This window comes from Protopterus annectens, chromosome 4.part0 (assembly GCF_019279795.1).
Source record: "Protopterus annectens isolate FY-2018-M chromosome 4.part0, PAN1.0, whole genome shotgun sequence".
NCBI lineage: Eukaryota > Metazoa > Chordata > Ceratodontiformes > Protopteridae > Protopterus > Protopterus annectens.
In genome coordinates, this window is record NC_056733.1 from 100013529 (window position 1) to 100041242 (window position 27714).

General features: G+C 38.9%; 1 protein-coding gene across 1 annotated transcript in view; it reads left to right on the forward strand.

The window, feature by feature from the left end:
- LOC122800219 (germ cell-specific gene 1-like protein) overlaps positions 1-27714 on the forward strand; it is a 640636-nt gene that overhangs the window by 191851 nt on the left and 421071 nt on the right. The window contains exon 3 of the mRNA XM_044069713.1: positions 4069-4180. Within this exon, the coding sequence (XP_043925648.1) occupies positions 4069-4180 (112 nt within the window). The remainder of the gene's footprint in view (positions 1-4068; positions 4181-27714) is intronic.

The following is a 27714-nucleotide window of genomic DNA, read 5'->3' on the forward strand; positions in this document are numbered from 1 at the left end:
ATCAGAGTGGGGTTCAAAGATACCTTGTATGCCAAACATTGATCAGTTCTCCCTCCTCAGCAGTCTGTAGGAGACAGCATACAGGGATAGGATTTTGTGGCGGTATGCATAGAACAACTCATTTATGTCCTGTGTTCTTTTAGTGAGGAATCTATGTGATCATTTAGTGAGGAATCTCTGTGAATGTTCCCAATGTTGGATGTGTCTGCTTAGGTACATACCAAAGGGTGCATTGTACTCAGTGGTAGATATGATGAAGGACAGACCAGTGGGACAATGACTTCCTTGAACCTAGATGCTGTACCTGTGTTTATAAGTTGTGGAACATAGAATGATTTCCTCAGTACTGTAGACACCTGATTATCAAAGGCTAGACTACTATCTGTGACTGTACCCAAGTCCCAGATTACTGGGTTGACATTTTGGGGTGTGTTGTCAATATGATAGTATTGCCAACTTTCTGAAGGATACTATTATGCATTTTTTTGTCATTTAGTTTTATTTCATGGCTCTGACACCACTTATTTGTTTGTGTTAGCCCTTCTTGATGAACAGCAGTGTGGGTAGGGAATTCTATGACTACTCCTAATTTGCAATTATCTGAAAATTTGGTCAGCCAGAGGCCCTTGATGTTGGTCTTAACTTCAGAGAAGTAGATGCCAAAAAGGTGCTGTCCCAGGACAAATCTCTGAGAAACATGACTTCTTCGTAGAGGAGGATTCCCCAATTCTAACTTCCTGGGTTATTTGAGATGGCTAACTATTCACTGGTTGACATAAGGGTGTCTACCTAACCTGCTGAAGTTATCAATAATTCTCAAGTGGGGTATTGTGTCAAATACCTTGGCCAGGTCGAGGTAGATATTGTGAACCATTTTGCCCTAATCCAATGTTTTGGCGAACTTCTCAAGAAGTCCACCAGATTGAATAGGTATGACCTGCTCTTGACAAAACCAAACTTGGTTGGAGCCATTGTCTGGAGGTTTCCTATGTCATTATTTATCATTTCCATGATGCTTCATTTTATGGCTTTGCATATGAGACTGGTGAGACTTATAGGTCTGTAGTTTCCAGGATCCATAGATGGTTGCCTTTGTACAGAGGGATGACAGCTGCTGTTCCTCATTTGTGAGGCACAAGCCTATGTGGAGGCCACAGTTAAATAGTGATGCCATCAGGCCTGATAGGTCATGTTCCATGCTATTTAGAAGGTAGTCTAAGATATTGTTGGGACCCACTGATGCAGTGTTCACAGCTTTACAGGAAAGCATTGAGGACTTGCTTTATAGTGATAATTAAGGGAGTTATATTTCATGGTATTTCCTGATGGGAAGCTGGGGGGGGGGGGTAAAGTTACAGCTGAATTTGTCTGTCAGCAGGTTTGTTACATCTTCTGGCTCAGTATAGGTGGCTCCATTGAAAATGAGCTCTGCACACAATTGTGTATTGCCTTTGAGGCTGCGGATATAGCTAAAGAGAAGCTAAATTTACCTCAAATTTGGCTTTGCTAGACTTTATTTGTCCTCTGAGCTGTTTGTTTAGTTTGATTGAGAGTACTTATTTTCTGCTGGGTGCAACACCTCCTAATTTTTGCCACAATTTTCTTCCTTCTGTTAGACTAGTGATGTGATTCCACCAGGGTGGCTTGGTTTCAAGTTAGTTCTGTATTTATTCCAGGTAGGTTCGGCTCCCTTTATGCAGCTATTAGCATGCTTGTGTGGGGTTTCTGTGAGCAGTTCCACATAGGGAGCAGGGTTCTCAGGGTTTAACAGTATGCAAATGTGTATGGCTCCGTGGTTTAATGCTTTATTTCTCATTCTCATGCATTTAATCATTTAATGTTCTTTTTAATCAAAAAGGTGTTAGTTGGATAATCCTAAAAGTCTTAAAAATTGTTTTTATAGTCCAGCAGAAAATGTGAAAATAAAGCTAACTCGGGTGGGATCTGTAAATGAAGTCTTTACTGGATTCATTATTTTTAGTACCTTACCTTTCGTGTGTTATTAACAGTTTCTGCATTTGAGAAATTCAGAATGAATAATAGATGGTGCATCAGAGTTTTAAGCAGACAAACTTTGTTGCCCCAGTTATTGAAGCAGACCTGATTAAAAAAATAATAACATTGCTGGCAAGTCCACTTCTGATATAAAGAAGGTCAGCTGGGCAGATGTCTTGTGATCTGGCATGGTGGTACTTAGAATAGTGCGATGTGGCCTGTGCTTGTACTTATGTAAGACGTGGACCATGGCGGTTTTAAGATTATATTTACCGTTTTTTCTGTAAAAGACTTCCCTCATCCTATGAATCCTTTTCCTCATTATTTTTGAATGTTGTTTGTCAGTGCTTTTCTGTGTGGTACCACCATTTATTACATTATTATTACCATTTTCCTGACCATTATTGAGTATTTTTGGTGATATCATGACAGTTTAGTTAAAAATGACATACATCCAGTCTAATTACCATACCATCTTTACTTACAATAAATGTTTTGCTTTACAAGCTGTGCTGAGAACATTGGAGATAATACCATGTAGTTGAGTAAGATTTATTACAAACAGGGAACACACTGCATTCAGAGGTCAGACTTAGTAATGGTTTCTGTTTGCTCAGTCAGCTCACACTCAGCCTTGTCTTTTGGGTTTTGTGAAGCAGTACTTAAAAACTGCATTTTTTTCTTTAACCTGTAATAAAAATGCCATCAGTGACTGCCCTCTTGTGGCCATAATCCTTTTCTGTACCTGTGTGCTAGCCAGACTTATTGCAAGTATTTGCATATTAGTAATTTAATTATAATTATGTGCAAATGAGCTTGCTGCTTTTCACAGTATAGTCATAAATTGTTTTCTCTAGAGAGCTCAAATGCTCTAAATGGTGTACAATTTAGGGATGCATGTTTTATTTTCTACTTCTTTGGTACTTTGGTATATTGCACATTTACTTTAACATTACCAGTCTGACTTGTTAAAATAGACAAATTTTACCATAATTCTGTAAATAAACTTTAAAGATGAAAGTACAGGAGATTCTGATGACACCAGACTTTGTAAATACCATATGTACTTTTAAAAATCTAATGCCAGTTAAGTAAAGCTACTGGTGCTGAAGAAATGCCTTGATAGGACACCTCCCTAAAGTAGTTTTCTAACATTATGGCAGATTCAGCATGCGTTATTAATTGGCATAATGTGAATTTGATGATATCTGTGCACTAAATGTTCGTCACAGAAAGTTAGTGCAGGGTGCTGCACAGTGGCAATTCCTGTTACATTAGAAAGATCTATGAGCAGATCCCAGCCGCCACTGTGAACAGTAATGTAACACATATTAAAAACAAGCATTCGGTGGCACCAAGAGGGTAATCAGCTAGCTAAATGAAGATGCGGGGTTATCAGCATGACTTATTTGGAATTATACTATCATTTTATACAGGAAATTCAGATGTTCAAAGACAAAAGAAAAAGAACATCAGATAAGGGCAACTGAGTTTGAAACTAATTATCTCAACTTTCCTTTCATTCAGCTGTAAGACGTTATCAGGAAGAAGGCTGGGTTTACTATCAATGCTGTTTTAGTGTATCATATGACAGACTTAGACTGCCATAATTTGATAACTTTAGGTTTAACAAGCCACTGTTTTCCTTTGGAATTCACGAAATGCCTGACAATATTAAATCAAAAGCAAATAAAGTATTTCTTTCAGGGTTCCCTAACCAGTTGTAAGAATAAAGTTAAAAATCTATAACTTCTGTCTCAGCATTAAACTGATCTGATATAAAATATGTGGAATTTATTTTGTTTTTCTTGTTTTGTCTTCCTGTTGCCATCAGAACTATGTCTTGTAAGAAATGAATAATAGTTTGTATTGTTTTGTTCCTAGCACAGCTTTATTCAGGAGCACTTTTCAGATATGTAAAATATATTGCACTCCTGATCACTGTCAGTGTTGAAGATGCAGAAAGGATATAGCTCTGATAAGTATCTGACTACTGCCAATGTGCTAGCAATGAATGCATGGCAGATGTACAAGTCAAGGCCAACCTCTTTGCATTTCTTCTCTGTATTCTAGGTCTCTTAGGTATGGTGGCACATATGATGTATACCACCGTGTTTCAGATGACTGTAAATCTGGGTCCTGAAGACTGGAGACCACAGACTTGGGATTATGGTTGGTCCTATTGGTAAGCATAAATTAAAAAAAAACATTTGTTTTAATACCTTGTGTAATCTATTCTGTAATTATTTTAGATACACATGTAGATATATCTATACAATTAGTTAGATTTTTTAATATTCATGTCCATTGAAAGGTCAAGACTTCATAATTTTCATATCAATGCCAAAAAAGTCAGGCACATGGTGTCTGTTCCAAGGCAACAAGCATGAACTAAAATGCTGGATGTGACTACTTCTTGTATATAGGATGAAACAGCATTAGGAACAGGTTTTGCCACACATCATAAAACTTTAAGCTCATTCACTCATTTTACAGTATTAGATATTTCAGGTGTTGCCCAGCAGTGCGCACACACACACACACACACACACACACACACACACACACACACACACACACACACACACACACACACAGACACACACACACACACACACTTATATATGTGTATATTTATCTACCTATGTATATATATATATATATATATATATATATATATATATATATATATATATATATATATATATATATGGGTCTACCTGAAAATGCCAAAATCGCAGAACGCCGACAATGAGAACAACAACACCGGAAGAATAATAATGGAGAAGACCGACAGTTGAGAATCCCGATGCTGAGAACACCGACATGTTAAGTTAAGTGTGTTATAGGAACGGACGTTAGGGTCAGGGTGTGGGTAAGGTAAGTGTGTGATAGTGACAGACATTAGGGTAGGGTGCAGGTCAGGTAAGTGTGCGATAGTAACGGAGTTCAGGTTTAGGGGCGGGTTAAGTGAGTTAGGGTTAGGGTGTGGGTAAGGTAAGTGTGCGATAGTGATGGACCTTAGGGTTAGGGTTCGCGTTAAGTATAGTGCATAGATAGTTGTGTATGTAAGGTTTAGTGTAGGTTTGTAAGGATTTTGGTGTGCTTGTGTTGTGTGTGTTTTTCAGGAAAGGTATTTTTTTTGTTGATTGTCAGGATTTTGGTTTGTCGGGCATGTGAAATTTCGTGTTTTTGAACTTTTTTTTTAGTTTTTTTCGTGTCAGTTATTTCATTGCCAGTGTTTTGGCATGTCGGTGTTATCAGGTAGACATATATATATATATATATATATATATATATATATATATATATATATATATACGTATGTATATGTGTGTGTGTGTGTGTGTGTGTGTATAATATATATATATATATATATTTATATATATCAAATTATATCACGAGTGTTCGAAATACTAAAATGTTGACACAAAAACTGTTGACAAAAACTTTTCACACATTGTTATTACTGACTACATAAGTCACTGAAAATTCAAAATATTGTAAATCTGAAAACAAATTACTTTACGGATTTACAAACCATAACCTTACCATACATTCAGACCTAATTTGTCTGAGTAGTGGTTGTGTTATGGAAATTCATACAACTAGGGATCCAAAGAATAAAAAAAGGCTGCTGTTCCAAGTTTAATAAAATTCAAAGAACACACATAAAACTCTGGCACCTCACCGGTATACCATTCAAGAAGGTTGTGTTATGGAAAGTTTTTTTTTTTCCTAAGGTAAGGTGCATGGTTAGTGTTAGAACATATGAATGTAGTGCACCCACCTTAGAAATGCTTTCAAACCCGAATTCCGACCCTAACCTTTACTATACACCTTAACTTAGGAAAAATCCTTTCTGTAACTCTACTACTACACAAGCTACCTTGGACACCCACTACATACACGCACACACACAAACATACACCAAATCTAACCCATTACCTAATCCTTACTCTAATCCGCAAGAGATACTTACACAAACACTAAACCTATTCCTTTACCTAACCCTTATCTAAAACATGTGTGTGTGTGTGTGTGTGTGTGTGTGTGTGTGTGTGTGTGTGTGTGTGTGTGTATGTGTGTGTGTGTGTGTGTGCCTGTTTCACTATTTTTCAGAGTCGTTCTGCCATCAAATATTCTCCTGCAAGCAAAGATTACTTGAAGCTGTCATGAGGACACTGCACAAGCAGCATAGTTATTACTTACCCTGTTTGAACCGCCAGTGTTAGGATTCACATAATTTGTCTCTTCTTCCTCACAAATGGTGCAATCCCTGAGCATGTTTATATTAGTTAGGGTAGTAGGGGCACACAACCTCTCCTCACAGTACTCACTGTAGACACAACAGGACATCTGGAAAATATGGTTGCTATTCACAAAGGGGACGTTCACATAACCACTGAAAGTAGCCATCAGCACCCTGTGAATTCTCCACATACCTTGCATGTTTTCCCTTTTACAGCTTAATGATCAGTGCCTGTATTCCTTGTTGGTCATTCTGGCTACACCAGAAAATGTACCCCTTGCTGGCAGCTCATAGATCTCTTCCTGTCTTTTGCGTCATACCAAATCTGTCTGTAAGTGTCACTAATATGCTGTGTGGTATTAAGAGAGAAACCACACTCTCCTAACTGTAATACAAACAACTGTAGTTTACCAATGCAGATTTAAAATTTACATATATTTATTGAAGGCAATATTACGATGAATGCATAAATAACTAATAATAAAGAATTAATAGAGAGCTGACATGAAAAAAATATCTAACTTGGTTATTCATTTCTAATTAATCCAAACTGAAAGAAATATCACCCTTATCTTGCTATTTCAATAAAAGAATGCACACTGCTGAAGTAGTTCTAGATCCTTCCTTTCATTGCTGTCTCACTCTCTGTCTGTCTCTCTCCGTCACCCTCTCTCTGTCTCTCTGTAAGAGCAAGCCCTGGGTTAACTGAATCTATCGGAAGCAGATAGCCATATGAAATCTTGGGAGTACTAGTGCATCCAAAATTCATTTCTATACTGTTCTACAAACTCTTGTACCAAAAAGTAGAGTAAAATATATTATGACTAGTTCTTTAAAAAAAGAAACTCAAAATCATCTTCCTTAATAATCTCCAAATAATAGCTGTGGCATGATAAAATGTTTTTAGTACAATTCAGAACAATGCAGTGCAAAAGTACCTTCATTCTGAACCTTTCATTTCTTTTCCTAATTAATTGACTGTTAATGGTATTTGACAATGTGAGATGTTATCTATTTTCACTCTAGCAATACGGTGTTGTGATTTATTTATTTATTTTTTAATGGGGGGGGTAACACATTTGTAAATCTGGATCAAATGTGCAGCTGTAGCTGGAACCCAGCCCAAGTAATTAGACTGTCCTATATATCTCTGCAAATATACTGGCCCTGTCAGAATTATACCTGTGTTAGTCTATGTAAGTTTGCAGACCATATGCTATACCTTTTATAGCCTGTCCAAGTGTTTACACTCCAAAATAAATCTTATTCTATGTAAAAATTGGGACTTCTGTAATATTAATCTATAAGTATATCATCATCATCATCACGCTTTATGTCATGCACTGATGCAGAAGCCCCATGCTGTTCTTTTCTTACTCAACTGCATCTGTCTTAATTTGTGTGACCCTTCAAATTTACATATTAACTGTGTTAGAACTGTAAGTTTAATCAGATGATCACCAGTGGCTCTGTTAAATCTGTCTCATATCTAAGAGCGCTATGTACACCATGAGTGAGTCATAGGATGAACAAGTACATTAACCACAGTAGAGATGAAAGGAGAAAGCTGTCCCCAGCATGAAAATAACAGCCTGCCTTCACTTCTTTGTTATTTGAGAAAAATGAAATAACTTCCTGTCTTCATCTGACCCTCTCAAACTCTGTTTTTTCACTTATCTTGTCCTAAAGCGTATAAACAATCTGAATTAGTGTCTTCTTCTGGCTTTTCCCAGTTAGAGGTCACCACAGCGGATCACCTTGTCCACTCATGATTAGCAGTGGAGTTTTATGGTATCGAGTTGCCAGCCCGGCGCCCAACCTTCCACAGAAGGCACACAGATACACAGACGCACACCTAGGGCCAATTTAGAGTGTCCAATCCACCTACAGAATATCTTTGGGAAGTGGGAGGAAACTGGAGCACCTGGAGGAAACCCACGCAACCACAGGGAGGACATGCAAACTCTGCACAGAAGGCACCCCAGCCAAGGATCGAACCAGAAAACCTCTTGCTGTGAGGCGGCAATGCCAACCATTGCACCACCACAGCCGCCCATTGACTTGTAATAAATTAAAATACTTTTACACTACAGTTAAGTGGTTGCAAATGTAGATCTCATCAAACTTTAAAAGCGGTTCTGATGTACTAAATATAATGAACAGAACAAAGGAACAAACCTGAAACATTTCTTGAGGTGGCAAGGCTCTGCTTCTTCTACGACCACATTCAAGGAACAATGCCTGCAGCACCCACTAATTATATAACTTCTTAGACATTGATCATTTGGCGAAAGGGACTACACCCCTACAGTAGTCTGCCTTATGCACCTGACAAGCTGAAGATGCAGTCATGACTTGAGACACATACATACATACATACATACATACAAATGTTTCAAGCACGGGCATTAAAGCCCTTCTAGCTTGCCAATGTGCCAAAACACTTGCTCCCATAATAAAATATCTAAACTAGTACTTGCTTTAATGTAATTTGGTAGTATGTTCCAAGCATCAGCTACTCTGTCAGATAACCGATTAGTACACTTCTCATTCCTATAGAATCTTCTACATAGGATATCTGATGATTCACTAGTACTTTTTGATAACCCCAAACATTCCCAGAGGTAGTTGTCCCTAAAAGCCCTATATACCTGAATAAGATCTCCTCTTAAATATCTGTAAGAGACACTGTACAAGTTCAGATATTTTAGTCTTTCATAATAACTTAGATTTTCACATCCATGGATGCCCTTAGTATATTTCCGCTGTACTCTTTCCAGTTTATTCATACTTGTTTTCCTACAGGGTTTCCATATTTTTATTCCATACTCAAGTTTGGGTCTAATGTAACTAACAAACAATGACTTCATTATGTTTGATTTCCAGGACTTTATAAATCTCTTTATACATCCTATAGTTCTATAACTATCATTAACCAATTGGTTGATATGATTAGAAAAACTCATAGCTGAATCTACCCATATACCCAGGTCCTTAAATGAGTCTACAGTTTCAATCACTGTGTGCTGTATTAAATATTCACCTTTCAGTGTATGTCTCCCAAATCTCATATGCTTAGTTTTTAATGTATTTATCATCATATTATTCTCCTGTGCCCAAATAGTCAATTTAGTCAAATAATGTTGCAGACATGCCTTATCTGTACACTTGTAGTCAGTTAACCCAATTTTGGGTCGTAAGCATACTTTATAATACCTGATGTATAATACCTGCACTGTAAGTACATGTCAACCTTATGTGTTCTAATGTATGCCATATTATAGTATTATATCTTGGAGCTTTTCTCCCCAGGCCTCGCTGAAAACAGGCTACTAGCCTAGTTGGACACTCCTGGTAAACAAATGTAAAATAAAAATAACTAACTAAGTAAATAAATAAATAAAACTGTTAAACTTAGAATTAAAAGCAGCAGTAATAAATAGTCCAAAACTTCAGATGTTAATTCTTGTGCTATAAAAGTACTGAAAAAAAACTCAAGCAGACTTAATCAGAATAACTCAAATTTTGCCCACCAACTGGACCTCATTAGATCAGCTTTTCAGTAACAGCTTTATCTGTGAAAAACTAAATATATGCTTAATGAACAAGGCATGCATTGTAATGAGTCAAAACAGAGAATAGCGTATGTTAGGTTAGTTTACCAGTATAAGCTTTCCTTATGTAAACAAGAGCCACAGGGATGGATGACAACCAAAGGCCAAGAACTGAGCTCGAGTCTGATCCTCAGACTCACTGACATACATTCTCTATGGTGGTGGTACAAAAAAATGCCTTAATAATATGGGAACACAGTTAAGTCAGGAAAACTAAAGTTTAAAAGTTTGTATTTTTCATTTTTCTTAAATAACAAGGGAATGAAGGCAGTCTGCTATTTTCATGCTGGGGACAACTAATTATTTTCTCTCATCTCTGCTGTGGTGTAAGAACTGTAAGTTTACAGATCCTATAATATCGCTATTTTAGCATGTACTGGTATAGAGTCTCTGTACAATGCCAATTGTAACCTATACAAATTCATACTTTGCCTTACTTGTGCAGTATAGAGACACTTCCTGCATCAATCAATGTCTTGGCAAAGTACAGAACCTATACTGTGTTTGACTTAGCCTGTACAAGAAAACCAAGTTTGTAATGTACCTGTACAGTCCCAGTTTTATATCTTGTATCTGTTCCAGTGTTAAAAATCCTGAGCATATGAAAACTGTACAGACTCAGTTTTATATCTGTCTTTATCTATTCCAGTGTTAAACATCCTGAGCATGCATGTCTTGATTTATGCAATTATGCAAATACTATGGCATGTTTGTATTAATTCATAGGTTCATAGGTAGGTACTAGGCTATCGGCCCAAGGGCCTAAGTAAGCCTAGCCAACAAGGTTCACTGGCTTACACCACCCAAGAAAGTTAATTTCCTGTGCCCCTGTCAAGCAGACCCACAGAAGTGATCCCCAGGGTGTATTTCCTATTTTCCATCCACTCGTCAAGATTTTTCTTGAAGAGTGCTAATGAGTAACTTTGCTTGACATAGATGGGTAGCTTGTTCCAGAGTATAGGAAGTCTCTGGGACAGGAATCTATCCCTCCAGCATGTCCTGTTTAATGTGGTGACAAGGTTTAGTTCCTTAGAGCATGTAGCTCGGAGGGATTGGGATTTCTTAAGGTGTAGCATGTCCAACAGCTCTGGGTTTAACATAGCTTTATATGTTAGGCAGAGATCTCCTCGGAGTAAGTGATATGCTACAGAGTAAAGCTGGAGTTTTTTGAGACAGTCAGTGTAGGGCATCTGTTTGAGGCCAGTAATCCTCTTTGTGAGGTACTTCTATGGCCTGTCCAGCTGCTGCAGATGTCTTGTGAGGTACATTCCAAAGAAGTGTTGTACTCTATAATGGGTCTAATGAGTGCCAAGTAGAGGAGAACAATTACCTCTTTTTTCCTGGATGAGAACCCTTTTGTAATGAGGTGTGCCACATAGAAGGATTTCCTGACTACTGTAGTTATATAATTATCAAAGGAGAGACTACTGTCCACCTGGGTCCCAAGGTCCCTTATCACACATGTGGCGTTAGGTAGACTGTCGTTTATGTGCTGGTTCATGGGTATAGAGTTTATACCAAAGGAGATGACAATGCACTTTTTGGCATTCCACTTGAGGCCATGCCTCTGACATCAGGCATCTGTCTTAGTGAGGCCCTTCTGTAGGATGTCCGCATTATTTGGGGACTCGACTATGGCTCCCAGTTTGCAGTCATCTGCGAATGTCATTAGCCAGAGGCCTTCTGTGTTAGCCTGTACTTCAGAGAAGTAGCTACCAAACAGGAGAGGTCCCAGGACTGGACCCTGTGGTACTCCACTTGTCACTGGTTTGAAGTCAGATTTGGAGTCTGCAACTTTTACACTGTGGGTTCTTTCAGTGAGCCAGTTGGCAACCCATCTTGTAATGTAGGGATTTATACCTAGTTTAGTGAGTTTAGCTATAATTCCAGCATGGGGGATGGTGTTGAAAGCCTTGGCGAGGTCAAGATAGGCTGTGTGAACCACCATACTCTCATCTACAGCTTTGGTGACTGCCTCAAAGAAGTGGATCAGGTTCAGAAGGCATGATCTGCCTTTCACAAACCTGAACTGGGTGGGGTCCAGTGTTTAGAGGTTACCAATGTCTTTGTTTATGAGTTCCATGATGATACGTTCCATGGCCTTGCAGACCAGGCTCATCAGGCTAATAGGACGATAGTTACCAGGATCAGTGGTGGCTCCCCCTTTGTGGAGTGGGATAACTCTTGCTGTGTGCTATTCAGTGGCACAAAACCTGACGTGAGACTATGATTGAACATGGTGCTTAGGTGGGGAGCCAGTTCATTCTGAAGTTCATGGTTAACGCAGCCTGGGAAGTTGTCTGGTCCAATGATTTTAGGGAGTACAGCTTTTACCTGCATACATGTGATTACAGGGACTCTGCATTCTTCCTATATAGATATGGCCCCTTTAGGGGTGAGAGGGGGGTAAAGTTAACACTGACCCAATCTGCCAGGATGTTGGCAATATCAGTTGATTCTGTAATTTTCGTGCCATTGTGCTGTATCTCAGAGAAGATCTGGATGTTGCCATTGAGATTCTTGACATAGCTATAGAATGCTTTGTGGTTGCCCTTAGAATCAATGGTGATTTTGTTTTCATAGCTAGCTTTGGAGGATCTTATAAGGGATCTCAGCTTCTTACTGAGGCTGACCAGGGAGCCCCTCCGTTCATGGGATTTTACTCTCTTTTGCAACAGTTTCTTCCTTCTGTTGTAGAGTTTGTTTATGGTAGGGCACCACCAGATTGGCTTCATTTTTTTGGAGGATAGTGTCTTGGTTCTGTTTGGGATAGCACGATCAATGCACTCATGTAAGTGCTTATTGAGTGCATTTGTGTAGGATTCAGCAGTCTTAACTGTATTGTCCATCTGCATGAGTGTCATGAAGTTTGCCACTTCTATCTTAAGAAGCATGAAATTGGCTTTGGAGAAATTTTTTACCATGGTTTCCTTAATGGTAGGTGGGGACAGGATACGGATATCTAGGGTGATTAGCTTATGGTCGGATCTGACCAACGAGGAGTTGATTTCAGGTGTGGAACACCAGTCACTCATGTTGGTAATGACTAAGTCTAGGATATTGTTGTCACAGGTGGGGGTGTGGATAATTTGATCCAGGGCATTGTAATTTATGAATTCTCAAAAGCATTGAGCAAAGGAGTTGGTACATGAGTAGTTTTCCCAGTTAATGGTGGGATAGTTGAAGTCACCCATTATTAGGGTGTTTGGTTGAACCCTAATATTTTCCAGTGTATCAAGAAAAGAGGAGTGGGAATCCTGGGGCATGGTGAGGGATATGTAGCAAGCTTCAATGTAGATTGCAGTTTTGCGCAGAGTTAGTTACACTTGGATAACCTTGGATGCATTATGCTGCGCAACTAGCCTGGAGGTGTGGATATCCTTAATGAATATAGACACACCTTTGTTTGTGGTGTTCTGGTCCAGGTTAGATGGCCGAAAAGTGTAGTATGAGTTATAGCCTGTTAATGCAGGGGTGCTGTCTAGAGCCTTGAACCAGGTCTCTGTCACTGCACAGATATGAATGTTCTCCATTTTATGCAGTGCCTCGAGTGAGTGCATTTTGAGATTTAGACTTCTAGTATTGAGTAGCATTACCCTCAGTGTTTGCTCGCCTGTTCCTGTTACGGTGGCAAATTTGTCATTTGAATCAAGCCTAAAAAAGGCACTATAGGGTGGTAAGAGCCTTAGCCACTATCTGGAATCCCAGGGGTGACTGGTGCAGGCCATCTCCGGCAAAGCATTGTGGTCTGTTGACCATGTCATCCCAGGCAGTAGATACTGGATCCCCTTAGAATGAGTCACATTGTTTAAACAAAATTCATTAACATGTATGAATATTAATGAATTTACTAGTTACGTGGTTTGTGCAATTTAAATTGACAAGTGTATTTTATTGGTCTGCAGATTTTAACTAAATTATTTAAGCACTAATTGGTTAGGGAGCATTCATCTGATGAAGTCCTATTCACCGGGACGAAAACGCGATTTTGTTTGTTGAATTGAAAAGCGTTAATGGTATACGGAGGTCCTTGCTTTTAACTATTAAACTGAGTGGAATTACAACGGGTTTCCTTGTTTTGTCTCTTGGCATTCATTTTGGAGTTATACAGTTTAAATCTTGTGTGCCTTGGACGTTTGTTTTTTCCCCTTAGAATGACACCAGAAGCTTAGCCAATTGCTGAAGTCATGTAATCCAGGCAGGTACTTCTCAGGTCATTCACACCAACATGGACAATAACAGAGTCATATTTGTACTTGTTGTGGAGTGATCTGAGTGCATGGGTTATGTGCTGGATCCTGGCACCCGACAGGCAGCTGACAGTAACCTTCTCCTTATTTAGCCTGGTGAGTGGGACATCAGTGTGCCTGACTATAGAGTCACCTATGACTAGTATGTTGGGTACGTTAGTTTGCCTTATGATCTATGGTTTATTGGCACACTGAGTCTGCGAGCTATGTGTCATTTGGGTTGTGTTGGGGATGGATGTTGCTTGCGTTTCTGCTTTAGAGGTCTCTGTTGCTTGAGCAGATTATTATTGAGAGCTTCTGTGAATGTTTTTGTGTTTCTATGTGTGGATTTTATTGGTGTAGGTTTAGTGGGACTATGTGATGAGTGTGGTGTGGTGCAAGTGTTTACCTTCTCCTCTTGACTATCAAGTTCAGTTTTGGTTGGAGAGAGCTTTACCTCCAGTTTGGCTAAATAGGTGCATTTCTCACAGGTTGTGGTGCTGGTTGGTAGGAAGAGAGGGTTGTGTGTGTACATGAGGCAATTGCTACATTGCCTCATGATGCCTAGATTCATCAGATAGACAAGAGAGAACACTGGGAGCTGACCCTTGGACATGCCTGAATAAAAAACTACTTTCCTCTAGATAAGTGAGGAAAGTGAGTATATGAGCTGTTTTTCTATAAGTAAATGAGGAAAGTAAGTACAAAAACTGTTTTCCTCTAAGTAAAAGGAAGGTTGAGTGCTGTAGTAATTTATAACTTATTTAGGGGTCTATATTAAAATCACGAACATTTACTTACCCGAATACCTAAACACCGACACATATTCCGCGAAACGCAAATACACTGAATGCCCTAAACCACGAAATTCAAAAACTCAAAATGTCATATTTGTCCCATCCCAACGCCCGCTACATACTACCTACACAAACTAAATAAACCACATACATACACTAACCAGAACCCTACTTCTAACCCTAAACTAAACCCTATTTTTAACCCTACACTAAATCTTGCATATACCACCATGTATGCACTTAACTTAACCCGCACCCTAACCCTAAGGTCCGTAACTATTGCACACTTACCTTAAAAAGCTATACACAAACAAACTAAATAATCCACGCACATACACTTAATAAAACCCTACTTCTAACCCTACACTAAATCTAACATACATTGCCGTCTATGCACTTACTTTAACCTGCACCCTAACCCTAAAGTCCATAACTATCACACACTTACCTTGCAGAGCTATACCGCAGAAGGGCCAAGAATGACGATCCAACGGTTCAGATTTCACACTTCAGGACGATCTATGTTTTCGCGGTTCGATGAAGACATGTCAGCGTTTAGGTATTCGGGTAAGTAAATGTTCGTTCTTTTAATATAGACTCCTTATTTAGTGCTAACAACAAGTTCTGAACAAGTACTGAGCATGGATAAGCAAATTCAAGTGCTAAAACTAAGAATGCAGTTTATTGGGTAACCATTTGAAATGTCAGGAACCACTAGAGCAAGTCCAAAAAAAAGAAGACTTAATAGCCAAAAGAACAGACTTACATATAGTAAGTCCAAGATACCATTTCTTGGAAGGTGTTTTTAGGACGAGTGATTTTCAAGATTCACTCTTCTCCTATGTTTTTGCTCTTTTTTTCAATATGTCAGCACTCGGCATTTTGAGTGCCGACATTTCAGTAGGGAGCCATATATTGCCCTGTGTACTACTTATAGATAACATATGCACAGACATAATGGCAGCTGGACAATAAAGCCTAAACTGTGACCAGAGGAACCAAACTGCAATTTCAGATTACTCATGCATGCCTACCTCCTATGTGTCTTAATCCAAGCAAATCTATAGCCCCTGTGTTGCATCTGTCTTAGTTTATGCTAGCATATTTACCCAGTGCTGTACTTCTCTTATCCTCTGCCATTTTACAGAGCATGTGTTACACCTACCTAAGCCAAAGATATTATACAGAGCATGAAATATATCTGCCTTAATGTGTGCATGTGTACAGACTTTGCATTGTGCTGCTCTTAGTTTATACCCCAGGTTTACCAGTTTTTGACTGTGCATGTATAAAATCCTGCACTTGGTCTGTGCAGCTATATGAACACAATACTCCTCATAGATTCATTTGTACAAGCATTCAGACCCTGTCCTGCACCTACCTTAGTCTTGTACATATGTGCAGATTCTGCACTGCTCTCATTCTTCACTGTACAAGTACATGCATACTCAAACTATGGCTGCCTTTGTCTGTACAAGTATACAGACCATGCACTATTCCTGACATTAGTTCTTTTAATTATACTTAAACTGTAGTCATAAAGTCTTTTGTCTTTTCCCAGTTAGGGGCCAAAACAGCAGAACTCTGGTCCGCTAATGATTGGCAGTGGATTTTTATGGTGCCGAGTTGCCAACCCGATGCCCAACTTTCAAAGAAGGCACACCCATTCATGCACGCACTTACCTGCATGTCTTTAGACATCACTCAACCATGGAGAGGACATGCAGACTCCACACAGAAAGCGCTCCAGCCTAGAATCGAATGGGAGAATCTCTTGCTGTGAGGTGACAACGCTAACCGCTGCACCACCATGGCCATAACATTAATAGAAATTATTCTGTTATTCATATGGTCTCTGCAGTGGCTCACATATGAGTCCTGAGGTTACTTATTAATGTTGAGATCAGCTATGAGGCTTTTCTGTAAGAACTCCACATTTCCATAGCAGAGAATGTTACACCTGCTTAGTTTTTTTTCACTGCTCATATGCTGACAGTATGTTGAAAACTGGTCATGGCCTGATGGAAATTGTTCCACTGTAACATGCACTGGTGCCCAGAGTCTGCCAGTTTGCAATGCTTATGTCTGTTTTGTTGAAGTTTGTCTTTAATATGTATTTTTAGCATTTCCTTTGAGCAACATTTGTATTCTGGCAACAAACCATCAGAGTGAAAAAGATCTGTTTTTTGGAGTCACAAATGTGACATGCATGCATAGATCACAGTGTAGAACTGATATATTTGCCATTTGTGATGACATAGATATTAATGTAGTGATCTTGCCTGGTGTGGAGGAGTTTACAGAAACGTCACTAAATATCCCCTTCTAGCCTCTTTGTTTGATGTTGGCAAGGCACCCAAATAGTGTATCTATTAAGAAGGGCAGGACTACTAAGTTAACTGTATTCCCAGCTCTTGATATTCTTCTGTAGGTCATTTTTTGAAAGGAACAATGCACTGACTTGTTGGATCCTATGGTAAATCTTAATTTTTATGATTGCTGCTATGCAGTCAGAGATGTAGCTAGCTATTTTTGTGTGTGGTGCCATTCCCTGATTTGGCACCCACCCTAAACTTTAAGTTGAGGAACAAAAAAATAGATCTTTTCTCATTTTAATCTGTAGCAGACCATTACAGTTTATATCACACACTGCACGTCAGTTGTAACTGTGAATGCAATATCAATATTTATTTATAAATGACTGTATGCACATAAGAATAACCAGGATCTGTCAGTTGTGTCCCCTAACATTTTGCTCCCAGGGTGGCTGCCCCCTTCAGCCCACCTTTTCTATGCCTCTGTATGCAATGGTGACTGGCAAAATAGTGAAGACTTCTGAAAAGTCATTTGCAAGGCTACTAATTATGCTAATAAAGCACCTTTACATTGCCTTGCATAAACTACTCTGCAGAAATAGACTGTTGGTTTATCTGATGTGCTCAAGTTATGCGAATCAAGTCAACTGTCTTATTCTAGCACTTTCCATCACAACCATCCAGTAATCACAAGGTGTCTCATAGGCATCAAGTTGTCTTAGGCTACAGTCCACCCTCCCATTCTAGTGACTGGCTTTCTCTGTTGACTACCTTCTCTGATAAAAATACTTTCTCCTAGACATAGTAAGCTGTGCTGCATTTATCTACTCATCAGGCTCCTCCTTTTTGCCCTGCCTTTTTCAACATAGTTACCCCATCACACGTGCTCCTTACTGACATGTTCTTCTTCAGGTTGAAAGAGAATCCTAAACTTTAGTAAGCTTTTGCAGTGATACTTAGTACAGATGGAAGATCAGACCAGGATTGTGTAACTAGCTCAGCCATCTGTGTATTGAAAATCAATGCAGGTAGCTCAGAAATGCTGAGGTATGAATGCAAATTTCCAAGGCTCATGCACACATATTACATGTTGTTTCCTTTGCCCATACATTTTGTTCTGCATATCCACATATTTTGTTCCTTTTTAAGCCTCAATTTTAAGATGCTTTATAATGGTTTTTAGGATGACTGATTGGAAGATGGATTATGAACATGGATTGGTATCACATGCTCACTTGACCATTGTGGGAAATTAAATTACGTGTTTCAGAACCAGTACAGAGAACGCTGCTTTTCAAGCACTTATTCAGAAAACCCAGGAGCTTGATGAGTTCAATAATGCAAAACCGCCTTCTCACTACTTCCCAAAATTGTATATGACAGATAGTTTCAAAGGCCTTTGTCAGGTCAAAAAAACCTCACTTAATAAGCCATAATGCTGTTCCCAACAGTGGTTTTCTATCTGTCTGGTAATGATATTTTTATCCCCTAAGATGATCTGAATTTAAACTGAATGTTTAGCACTACTTCAGTAATAGGAGATGATTCATGTAAAAGTACAGGTGAGAATTCGACCTGAGTGAATAGTAAGGTGATGATTCAGTAATTATGCACATATATATATATATATATATATATATATATATATATATCAGAATTATTAATGGTAGTCTCACTTACTGAGCAAATGTAGGTAAATAAAAGCAGACGTGATATTATAGGATGTGACAGTTACAGAAATATACATTGCAAAAGAAGGGAATTACATGACATATGAATTCCATTGACATGCTGAGATGAGATGATAGTTCACAAGGACAGGACATACATTCCAAACACATGCATCTGGAGCATTTCTCTCCAGGCCTCCTCTGAAAATGGGCTCTGTCCCAGCTGGACTTTCCCAATAAACAAATGTAAAATAAATTATGGGATATTTGCACAGCATGCATTTCCTCAATATAACATATTGGAAAATAGGAATGGCTCAGAAGCCACAATCTCCTTTTGCAAGAATTGAGCCCAGCCCATCAATGTCAACACTGGCCTGTGTCTTAACTGTGCATGCCACAGAAATATGCCTAACACATGTACAAGGAGGATCACCCTTGAAGGGAATTATGCACCTCAATATTCTATTGTTTATGCATTAAATATGTAGGTTTGTGTGGTGTTACAAATGTGAGAGCAGACTGTGACAGACTTAATACCCATGTGTAAGGCACTCCTGCATGACACAGTTGTTGTGCTGACAGATAAGAGGAGATGCAAGCACCACGCTATGATGCAGTATATTCCCCAGAGTTGTGTATCATTAGTATCTGCCACAGGAGGTAGCAATGGGTATTGTGACAATCAAATGAAATTTATGTGTGCCTTAGAAAAAAATCCTTGATAATGAAGGTCATATCATCAAGCCAGACTGATGCCAATTAAATGAGTATGCTCATGTGCACACAGTTGTGAATGATCAGTCCCATATCAATGTTCCATGGTCAAGGAAGGTTTCTCTGTATGTCTGCAGACTTACTATCCAAGGACTGAAACACGGTCATATACACAGGACTCTATGCATGTGCCAAAGTAGTACTCTCACCATGACATTGGCAGGACAGATGTCTAATGCCAGGAAATCCAAACCTAAGTTCACATGTTTTTGTGAAACATATTATGGGATAAGACTGATGTGATGTAATGGTTGTAGTGTGACATCAATACGTTCACACAAAAATAAACCCTTTGCTTCAAATGAACATCAAGCTGTACAACTCCTCCAAATAACACTGTGGCTTTTAATCACATTAGCCACAGTGGAACTGTTATAACAGTTGTTGAACTTTACCTTTGTGAAGTCATTCATTCAGCTGTACTGCATCTGCTCATATTTTTATCTTCTAAAATTAATGGGAAAGGCCTCCATCACTCTGTATGTATGAGGTATAATGGGGGGGTTCTTTCTTGCAGAATAGCTAAGGACACAAATGCTTACAGTCACTTAATGTTGGTTTGGGACACTTACTCTCAAGCATTGAGAAAATTGACACTATAGTGGAATCTGTGAATGTACCATGGTATAAGTGCACATTCAATTGTCATATATGTGGTTATGTGAAATCATTATATCATGTGTATGAATCAAGGAATATGTGTCCCTGTAATTCCTCAGAAAGCATCTTGCTGTATTTCAGACAACATTGCCTGATGCTAGGCATAACCAAACACACCTGTAGTCACTGTGATGGTAGAACAACAATTATGTTCAATGTAGATATAATCACATATTGGAGCACATCGGTTACTTAGACAATAACATACATTACATTGTCTCATGTCCATAGTCCTGAGGAGGCACTTCACCACAACTATGATGGAACAACAATCTATTCAAGTAACAGCACCAGTCTTCAATACAGTCTTTCCAAGGGAAATGTACAATAAACACTTGTAACAGGAAACAACAGTTACACATGAATATAACACATGCAGGTCACAAACCTGTTAACAACATATATACTTACCATAAGTAGTGATGTCAGGATTTCAGCTATATGGCTAACATCACAGGCTTATGAAGGTTTACTGAAGCCCAAGCACAAATGCAGATTTATTTGCTGACTGTGATACTGAACATTTCAATAGATGACATCACATTGTGTTTTACCTTCATGTTTCCAATAAAAATGTGGTTGTACAGCGCAAGCATACTGTATAGATATACCTCATATATGTATTTGCATCCTGTTCTGCACAGTAAGAGGAAGAAACACAGGTGACAGGCATTCCTGTATTTGAATTCCCATACTGATCGACTAACAGAATCCACACAGCAGTGTAATACATACATACACCACAGAAAATATCTGACTGCATGTAAGGCACACAGCATCTTTGAAAGGATGACATCAGCTGTGTCATAGAAAGAAGATGTGTGCACAAAAATGACTTCAAAAAGTTGTGTGGTGTAATACACTCCTACATTCCTTTACATTCACACACACACAATCAGGAGAGTCTCACAACTGTATCTATCTACTGATTGACACAATCTATTCACAAGTGTAGTATCCACATGCAGAGGTCTGACTTTAGGAGTGTGAGAGTGCATTATTGAAATGATGACCTCATCAATGTGTTTCAGACAGTATGCTTTTGAGGACAAATTGAAAAGGGGATGTGGAATTGATCTGACCATGCAAATGTTTCTCATGAGGAGGAGTCAAATGAGCACCCCTGTTGAATTAATCCTCCAGTGATGCACCATCACACACATAATTTGACTACTGTAAGAGTAGAACCCCCTACCTATCTAGCTACACAGTCTACAGTATGCAGTATGGAACACAAGCACCACTGTAGAAATCTGATTTTTGCACTGTGAGGGTGAACTTTATAGAGGATGACATCAGCATTGTGTTTCATAGAAGATGATGTTGGAAGAAGGGTCTGACATTGATGTAGACTCATTCTGCAGTGTAAAATTTACTCCAGGCTAATGCTTTATTGAGGCCAACAGTAGGTAATGTCATATTTACATGACTGTACACACACATACGCGTATGCGCACACACACACACACACACACACACACACACACACACACACACACACACACACACACATTGTTGTGAGATATAAAACTCCTACCTGTGTGTCTAGAAGACACCGTAGTTAACAGACGTGTCACTGCACCAGTCTGACATTTATAGTGTGAGAGTGCACTTTCTAGATGATGATATCAATGTTCTGTTGTAGAGAAGATGATGCTTTGAGCAGGGTCTGACATTGATGTGAACTTACACTTCAGTGTGAAATTTACTCCAGGCTACTGCTTTATTGAGGTCAGCAGTAGTTAATGTCATATTTACACAACTCCATAAACACACACACACACACACACACACACACACACACACACACACACGCACACACACACACACAAACACATAACACAAGTTTATTGTTGTGAGATTATTTACACAACTCCATACACACACACACACACACACACACACACACACACACACACACACACACACACATGCACACACACACATACAAACACATGCACGCGAGTGTGCGCACGCACACATATACACACACATACACACGATTGTTGTGAGATTTGAATCCCCTTCCTACCAAGCTAAGTCATCTAGACGACACAGTATGAATCACAAGCACCATCGCAAAAGCCTGACTTTTAGAGTGTGAAAGTGCACTTTACAGTGGATGGCATCAGTGTGGTGGTGCAGAGAAGATGATGTCAGCAGAAGGGTGTGACATTGATGTGGAATAACCCTACAGTGTAAAATTATTTCAAGGCTTCTATTTTATTGAGGCCATCAGTGGTTAAGGTCATACTTCACAAATCAATACACACACACAACTTGACTGCTGTGAAATTAGAACCCATTACCTAAGCAATCTAGAGGACAGAGTACTTAATGCAAGTGCAACTACAGAAGTCTGACTTTTTTTGTGTCACAGTGCACTTTAAAAAGTATGACATTAGTTTGGTATCACAGAGAAGATGATGTTGGCAGTGTAAAATACTTCTAAGCTATTATTTGTTGAGGCCACCAGTAGTTAAGGTCATATTTACACAACTCCACACACACATACACACACACACACACACACACACACACACACACACACACACACAAACATGCACACACACAAGTTGACTGCTGTGAGATTAGAACACCCTACCTATCTGTTGACAGAATCTAAAGAGCAAATGCTTAATGCAAGTGCTACCATAAAAGTCTGAGTTTTAAACTGTGACAGTGCAGTGTAAGTAGTAGTAGTAGCTTCTTAGTCCATGTCAGAGAAGATATTCTGGCGTTGACGATTTTGTGCAAGTCCATATTTGTTGATATGATGGAATAAGTGCAGTGCTAGGATCAATAATACATACATACTGCTACTTATGTCAGTTATACTGCAGAACTGTTAATGACATGTACCAACATGTCTTGTATAGATAAGACACACGCACATGTGAAAGACAGGATGGACAATGAATCATTCAAGGATCATCAGGTCATGATGATGGTATGTAAAGCTTAATGAATGGCACTGATACTAGCAATGGTATGTGGCCATGCATGGGCAACGTGGACTGTCAATACCAAACAATACTTAATGTTTAAGTGCAGGAGGGATATAAAAATGATGATTTGTGTGTGTCAAGGATGTATGTGGTTTTATATCAGTTGTAAGTGTTAGTGCTGCAATGCAGACCCTACTGTCCAAAATGAAGCGTTCAGTTAAGCACACAGATCACTGCATTTCCCAGGAGTACATTAAACAGTTTCCATGTAATGAAGTAATATAATCAATAAGCAATACTTATTTCTGTTCCAAATATCTTCAGAGAAACGTATGTGCATGGATGTTGGCAAACTGTTAGCGTATGCGTGATCATACTTTGATGTGTTGAACTCAGGCAGTGAAGCACCAGTGTTCAGTGGTGTTCACTGATGTTTCCTGCCAAACTTTGTAGAAATACAAATCACAGAGGAAATATTGTGATTTCTGTTACATGTACAACAGATTTGTTTCATTTTAGCATGTTACATACATATGCTCCACATGTTGCATTATACCTTTCCATGTTAGCTCAAAAGCTCAGTTCAAAAATGAAGTGTCATGCTTACCTTCCCCATTTGCACAATGGCATTCTATGAATAACCAGGATTACTGTTGAAGGAATCAGTGAAAAATGTAAATTTGGTTTGCCTTCTTAAGTGCAAACAGACTTAGTGGTGATGTGTGGCCATCAGTACCTAGCTTTCACTGTGGCAAAAGTTGTAAAGTCTAATAACTAAATGAAAAAGCAGAGTTGAAGCAGAGTTCGACTCCAGTATGCAGATCTTTTTACAAAGAGTGTCAGAATGTTATTATTACATTAACTTTTTATCATGAGGAATGACTCATAAATATGGTGCATGGCCAAATTGTGTGTGTAATAGCTACTGAAATAATCTTTTATACTTACTACTCACAAGACATGCTTCAAGGAACATCACGCATTAACTGAGTGTACAATGCAGTATAAGGCATTTTGCAATAATACCTGAAATGCCAGTTAGCATCTTCTGCTACAGTTGCTCATTGCCAGACCTTTTGCACAAATACTAGGGACCACAAATGATTGAACAAAAAAGGATTAGACAGAAACATAGGCAACTCATTCACAGGAAAGACACATAAACACAAGAAGCAAGAGTTTCATCTAATGCATGTTTCAAATCATTGTCAAGATGAAAAATTAAATTTACAGACTTGATTATTATCTTTACACCCCACCAAAGAAATCAGCCTTCAAGCATCCCAAAACCACACCTTTGAAAGGGTAGTGATAACATACCTGCCAAAGGTATTATTCTTCAGCAAAGTAATTGCAGACTGAAAATTCAATAACATGACATTTACATCCATCAGCCTAATGAATAGTCAGCAGTGCAAAAGAGTGAGAGAGAAGGGGTGAAGATAGAGACAGATATACAGACACATATGAAAGGATGCTGCTATGGGTCATTAATGCACATCTTTATGGTGTGTCCTTAGTACTCATCAGTAATGTTCTGTTTCAGTAACTGAAGGCTGTGGGGGTAAAAAAGCTGTTACCAGGCAAAAACCTGATAAAGACATGAGTAGAATAAGGATGGTTTACTAAATCTTCCTTATAGTCATGGATGCATTGGCAAATGCTTAACTGTGTATAAAATGTGATATGTGTCATGAAACATATAAAAGAAGTACAATATCACAGTAAAAAATACCATGACATACATCTGGAGTTGAACCCTTGATGCTATAGTAAAAAATTAATCTTCAGACAACTGATTTATGCCAACAGTCCACAAAGGATTTTTCCACAGGTAGACAGCAAATGTTGGAGGTGTGATGGGCAACAAAGAGGTAACTGGGAACATAGTTTCTGGGAGTGCAGTGAATTGGAGGACTTTAAGGATTCCCTGTGGGATGCACTGTTAGAGAAGCTGGGTGGGCAGATTTATCTGATGAGGGAAATCATTTTTCTGAGCTATGATATAAAATCAGAATTGCCTAGACATGGTAAAGCCTTGCTGTTTCTAATATTGGTGGCTTCCAAAAAAACAATTACTAGAAAATGGAAATCAAAATCTAAACCAACTATACTAGAAGTAATGACATAGTAAAAAGATAAAACAACTGGAATTGAGATCTTCAGAAAAGAGTAGGAGCAAAACATATAGGGAAATGGGAATTGTGGGAACAATACATATAAAAGAGGAATGAGGTTTAAAAGGCAGAAGGACTTAAATGAGCTATGTAATGTTTGACTGAAAAAGATTGAGTAGATTATAAGTGATGCATAATGTTTGCAACTGGGAGTGTGTCAGTATGGTTTGAGATGTAAAATGCTTGCAACTAGGATCGTGTTGGTGTGGTTTGCTTTCATTTATATAAATGTATGATTGCCATAATGTTTGTTATGTTAATTATAGTTTGATTACTTTTAACAAATGTAAATTTGCCTCTGTCACAAGTGATAATTCAATAAAGGGGTTTAAAAAAACAGTCCGCAGAGGATGTTGCACTTGGCCACATCCAATAGTCAAGTAAATGTTAGAGTAATTATTGCCAGTGATTTCCTTTACTTTGTATTCTGATAGCACAGCTACTTTAAGCAGCTTTGCACAAGGATACCTGGATTGCAGGTGATGGCAACAACAGACCAGGTGGTGTCATGGGACATGAACAGCCATTCACCATCATGCAGCGTTGGTACACAATGCCAAAGGCCATGCAAAGGCTGAAGACAGAAACTGAAGGCCTTCTTATGGACCATTTCTAGCTATGTGTGTTGTGCGTGATTCTATGTTTTGACCAAATTAAACATGTGAAAATGAGGTAGACAGGAAAGTAGTGAAATGGGAGGGGCAAGCAAAGGGGAAGACACAAGGGTACGAATAGAGGAATTTGCAGGAAGGTAAGAAAGAACTATAGCTATTCACTTCTTCACAGCATAAATATAGAAGCATAGCCAGAATTTGCTGAATTTGGAATGTCACCACACCAAGGGTAGGTGACAACAACAGAATGATGTTGTACAGCCAATGTCATCAAATCAAGTGTGTCAACAAGACACATAGGTGAATTGGAGAGCTAAGTATGGGTGTTTTTTTTTTTGTGGGACATGTCATGTGGCCATTTGTTACTTTTCTTTTAGTTTCAAAGAGAGAGAAATGTTGAAGAAGGTGCTTAAGAATGTGAGGGTCAGGTAGGAAGGTTAGGTGAGGAAGCAGATGTAGACATGCAGGACAAACAAGACAGACAAGGATGGTGATGGGCACAGAAGGTTGAGGACACCATTGCTGGGGATAGGTAGGGGACATCGGTGGGATACCCATGTCAAGCCTGAGAACAGTGTGAATGTAATCCTCACCCTTAGAAATGTCATCATTGCCTCCTCTGCCAGTTTCCTGTGTTAGTGCTTAATGTGGCATTGTCTTGGCAATGTGATGAAGCACCTTTTCTACACAGCCAATTCAGACACTGAGGCCCAATTCCATTATACCCTCCACCAGCTCTGTCAGCTCTTGGTGAGTGACAAAGTCATCATCTCCACTAATACTACATGTGGAGGGTACAAGTGCAGCAGTTAATGGAGCAGAGCTAACCTTATGAAGATGGGACAATTAGGGCAGGGTTTATGGAGCCAGAGTAGACAGCTAGGAACCCTGGAGTGCTGGATGTCAGCACAGCAACGCATGGAGGAATGGCAGGCTGATCCTCAGTGGTAGGTTTTATGCTGCATGTCAGTTTTTGTAAGCAGAAATGTATGACAACATAACATTTTTAAGCCATATAAAATACCCCCCCTTAAAAATAAGAGTGAACAGGGTGGGGGAAACAAAGAGAGAATTAGAACTGTGGCATGTCACATGACTATAACTTCAGAAAATAAACCTTTATGATTATCCAGTCTGTACACCTTTGCCATGTCCAGGGTATGATGGGACTGCATTTGAGCTCAAAATCAGTTTGTTTAACATTAATAGGGTTCTTTTGCACTCTGGTGGGAATACAGAGCAGAATTCAATCCATCCAAGTTGGAAACTGCTGGTGGAAGGTTTATTGTGTGTTTTTTTCTGTAATTTGTGAACATTTCTCAGGGTTAGTAAACTTACTTCCAAGGATTCCTGATACTAGAGGAATCTGACTTTTGTTATAAAGCATTTGTTACTGCACTTGAGCTCTAATCCAATTCATTTGACATCAAGAGTGCTCTTTTCCACTCTGGTGGGAGCAGAGAGCCAAAAGCAACCCATCCAAGTTGGAAACTGTGGGTGGAGGGTTTATTATGTGTGTATCTCTGCTGGTATAAAAGAATTACATTTTTGTGAGACTGTGCTCATTTATTCAGAGCTTCCCTTTCCCTGACTTGGACACCTGTGACTACAAGACTGGATTGCTTCTAAAACCATCTGGACTTACTAAGCTGATGTAGGTATTTTT